The sequence below is a fragment of the Primulina huaijiensis genome, unplaced genomic scaffold (genome assembly GCF_012295235.1).
Source record: "Primulina huaijiensis isolate GDHJ02 unplaced genomic scaffold, ASM1229523v2 scaffold207800, whole genome shotgun sequence".
In the NCBI taxonomy this organism is placed as follows: Eukaryota; Viridiplantae; Streptophyta; class Magnoliopsida; order Lamiales; family Gesneriaceae; genus Primulina; species Primulina huaijiensis.
In genome coordinates this window covers 1-3793 of record NW_027355006.1, presented here as the reverse complement: position 1 = coordinate 3793, position 3793 = coordinate 1, and the positions used below count along the sequence as shown (strand labels likewise).

Here is a 3793-nt window from a genome sequence, read left to right as displayed (position 1 = left end):
AGTTTTTGTTTATTTATAAATCACTAAGAATTCACAAAATATGAAGATTACAATAAACTTTGTTGAAATTTGAAATGGAAAAGACGTAAAATATTTTAAAATAGATTAAATTCATACAGAGTTGCCCTACAAATAATAAATTATTTCCCCTTATTATAACACCGATTGTAATTTGTAAATAAAAGGAGTCCAACTGCGGTGTGACTGTGACGCTCGAGAAAACCCAAAGCAAAGCGTAGCAAAATTTGATGGCAACCATGCTCAGGCTTCCAACTTCGATCAAATCGTCTCCCCTTTTCCCCTCACTTTCTTCTTCTTCTTCGATTTTCCTCTGTAAACCCACCAGAATCACGGGGAATTTCATTTCATTTGGGAGAACCCACAATTTTTCGACTATCGTGGCATCTTTAAATGATCATCATGGCATCCAAGATTCTCCCTTTCGGGTACTTTCCTCGGTCTCCTACGAATTTTATTGATGAAGCAGGTGTAAACTCCCCCAATTTTTTTTCTTGGCATTGACACTGCAATTTGTGTGTATTTTGGCATGCAATTCTGTACCTCGGTCACGTTTTTTTGCTGGTAGCTTTGCTGAATATTCAATGGTATTCTTAATTATGACAGAGATTTCGTTCTTACCATTGTAGGGAGGAGAATCTTTCTTCAGGAACGTGTTGGCAGCCATGGAGACGGTTTATTTGAGCAAGAATCCGACAGCTAAAGCCATATTGGAACTTGTCCGTTCGGTTGAAGATGATCGTATATGTTACGACCACTTAGCTTTTAGGACCTTTGGAGTAATACTTTTTATACGATCTCACTTTAATCAGAGTTTATTTTTTGCTTTATTTTTCTCCACTCTTAATTTTTATCATCACTTGCTAAACTATGCATCCAGTGTGCGCCAGTTTTATGTATCATGATATTCATAGAGGCATGAAATAAGATATCTGAGTAGGGATAATTAGATGATTTTATAAAGGCATTCTCTTGTAACGATGTAACAGTCTCTTACTAAATATATTAGTGATTGAATCTTTCAATCTGAAGATTTTAAGATGTTTGTCCTAGGTAAATAACCATGGAATTGATTCTATGGCTAAATTTTTCTCGGAATTCGGTTATGTCCAAAGAGAAGAGTTGAGATTCCCTGCAAAGAAGTTGAAAGCATTCTGGTTTTCGCCACCGAATAACATACATTCCAGTGCTGGCACCGGTGTTTATGGTCCTTTACCAAGGATATTTATATCAGAGCTTTTGGTTGATCAAATGAGTCCAGAAACTCAGGTTTGTATGAAGTTTATTTCTTTACATGTTGAATTGCTCTAAATTTTGTTGTACTGAATGATAAAATTATGTATGAAATTATACTTCGGCTATTTAACTTGGTAGTGTCATGATGCTGCTGCTGTTTCTTGCTTTCATTGCAGTTACGTCGCAGTTGTTACCGTTGTGAATACTTACTGTAAAGTTAATATATATTCACATTTTTTGCTTCTTGGCTCTTGCTATAGAAAATAATCAGAAAGTATACTGAATCGTCGGGAAATGGAGTCTCTCATGCAGCTTTGGCCAGTGCACTGGGATCTTTGACGTGGAATAAGCCCTCATATCCTGAATTCCAACTCTTGGCGAGGTATAATTTCATTTACTTGAGACTACATGTTGAAATCGAATTTTATTTTACTGAATTTACGTTTTTTCCGTGTTGAGATGAGGACCAGAACATGTATTTATATCAATAAGAGGTAAGAGGTTTAAGTTGCCTTTAGGGGTGAGCTGAAAATTGTGGGAGGGGTAGATGAGACAAAAAGAGGATGCCTCATAAAATTTTATAGCTCTTTTAGTCTGATGAGAAGCAATTACTTACCTCCGATCCGCTTTAGTTCCGCCCCTGGTTGCTCGTTATTATGTGCATGCAGTTGAGCAAGCATTGGTTTTCTGCTTTTCATATCACAACTTATTCGGTTTTGTTATATTTCAAATATGACCGAATCTTTGGCCTGGCAACCTAACTTGATAATTTTGTGAATTTAAAGGGAGAGTGAATATGCTGCCTGGACTCTTGTCAATGGTTATACGTTAAATCATGTCACTATATCTACCCACCAGCTGAAATCTCATTTACGAACTATTGGAAGTCTCAATCAATTTATTGAAGAGAATGGTTTTAAGTTGAACTCCGAAGGAGGCGTCCTAAAAGGTGGGTGAAAACTATTCTGCTATTTAGTTGTTGAAATGTAGGATTCTTTTTATCTTGGTTGTCACTCAGGCTCATGTTCGCACGAGACAATTGCTTTCTTTTAAATTGCATCAGAAATCATAATGCTTGTGTTCAATACAAATTTTAATTTTTGTTTTTCAGCAATTGTTTTGGAATGCATTTGTGGGTGGCTAAGTTAAAACTCTGATAAGCAATATTATCGAAAGGCAGAAATCCGCATGCTACTTTAATTTTATCCATTTTTCCTTGTCATGGAACTTGCTGAGAGCCATCATTGATAAAATGAGGAGTTGATATTTATCCTGTATGACAGTCAATTTGCAAAGATTTTGAAACTCTGGAATTTTGGGAACCTACATTTTCCATTGAGATTCCAACGTTTAATAGGATTAACGAAAATATTTTTACAAAAGCATGGGATCATCCCATTTATAATTTTTTTGGCCCTCTCCCTATGTTAATATTAATCAAAATAAACAGATAGTAGATTTTGTATTACGACCTTGATTCCAATATGTTCATTACAGTGTGGTTATAATGTTAATTTTCCCAAAGATGAATAGATAATCTGTTGCATAATGTTTTGCATATCAGTAAGCCCAGATGGTCTGTTGTTGCAAAGTTCAACCGTAGCAGATTCATCTCCCTTCCAGTTTTCCGATGGAATCATGGAATCTGTGCCATGCTCGTACATCGAGTTTGCTGAACGACTTGTGCTTCCTCAATTCAAAGATTTACCTGAAAATAAGGTTTGTATCCCCTTTAGTCGAATGGGGTTTGGTTCTTCATGTTTTTTCTTCTTATCAAATGGCTAACTACTTGCACACCGATCAGAGAAAAGTCGAACACTAATATTTAATGTTCACGTCTTTTCCGAATTCTTGCCAGTGATTTTTTTTCATCATTTGAACAGAAAATTTTCATTCGGTTGTTCTTATACAATCTTCACTCTTGGTTATATAGGTCGAAGAGTTCCACAGACGAGATGGATTTGAGGTAGGAAATGCTGATAAGATATTCGAGAGCACGTCGAAGGATCAGCTGACTAGGAAGGTTGCTTGAAAAAACACCACTTCTTTTAGATATTGTCACATGCTTTTGCAAACTCATGATACTTGTGTTAATTGGTAATGCATAAAACTACAATTTTAAACAAAAATTCAAGGTTGCCCCGTTATCTCTAGTCTACAGAAAACATATGCATCATCGTCTATCTCCTGATTATTTTCTTTTTTGATGAAATGTCCCCTCACAACATACACTTGCAATCGTCTGTGACCTCCAATGAACTCCAGCATGCCAACATTTCCTGACTAATATACAATAGAAAGACAATCGAAGTTCAGATAGCTATCTATCCATCTGCTAGTATCGAATTTCGAATATAATGTTTATTTTCTATATGATCTGATTTCAAACACTAAATAAACTAAACTTGCATTGCTTCATGCCTTTATCCATCCAATTAATTAAATAACTAAAAATATAAAGTTAATTTTAAACTTTAGTGAAATCAAATAAACGGCTAATCGGAAAAGAAATAGGTAAACTACTCGATTAGAATTTGTG

At 35.4% G+C, this 3793-nt stretch overlaps 1 protein-coding gene across 1 annotated transcript; it reads left to right on the top strand.

The window, feature by feature from the left end:
* Positions 1-179: 179 nt before the first annotated feature.
* LOC140966723 (2-oxoadipate dioxygenase/decarboxylase, chloroplastic/amyloplastic-like) lies at positions 180-3439 on the top strand. Its single transcript, XM_073426973.1, has 7 exons — positions 180-446; positions 648-797; positions 1072-1287; positions 1515-1636; positions 2040-2203; positions 2819-2973; positions 3188-3439. The coding sequence occupies exons 1-7, from the start codon at positions 249-251 to the stop codon at positions 3284-3286; spliced, it is 1104 nt and encodes a 367-aa protein (XP_073283074.1). The 5' UTR covers positions 180-248; the 3' UTR covers positions 3287-3439.
* Positions 3440-3793: the final 354 nt, after the last annotated feature.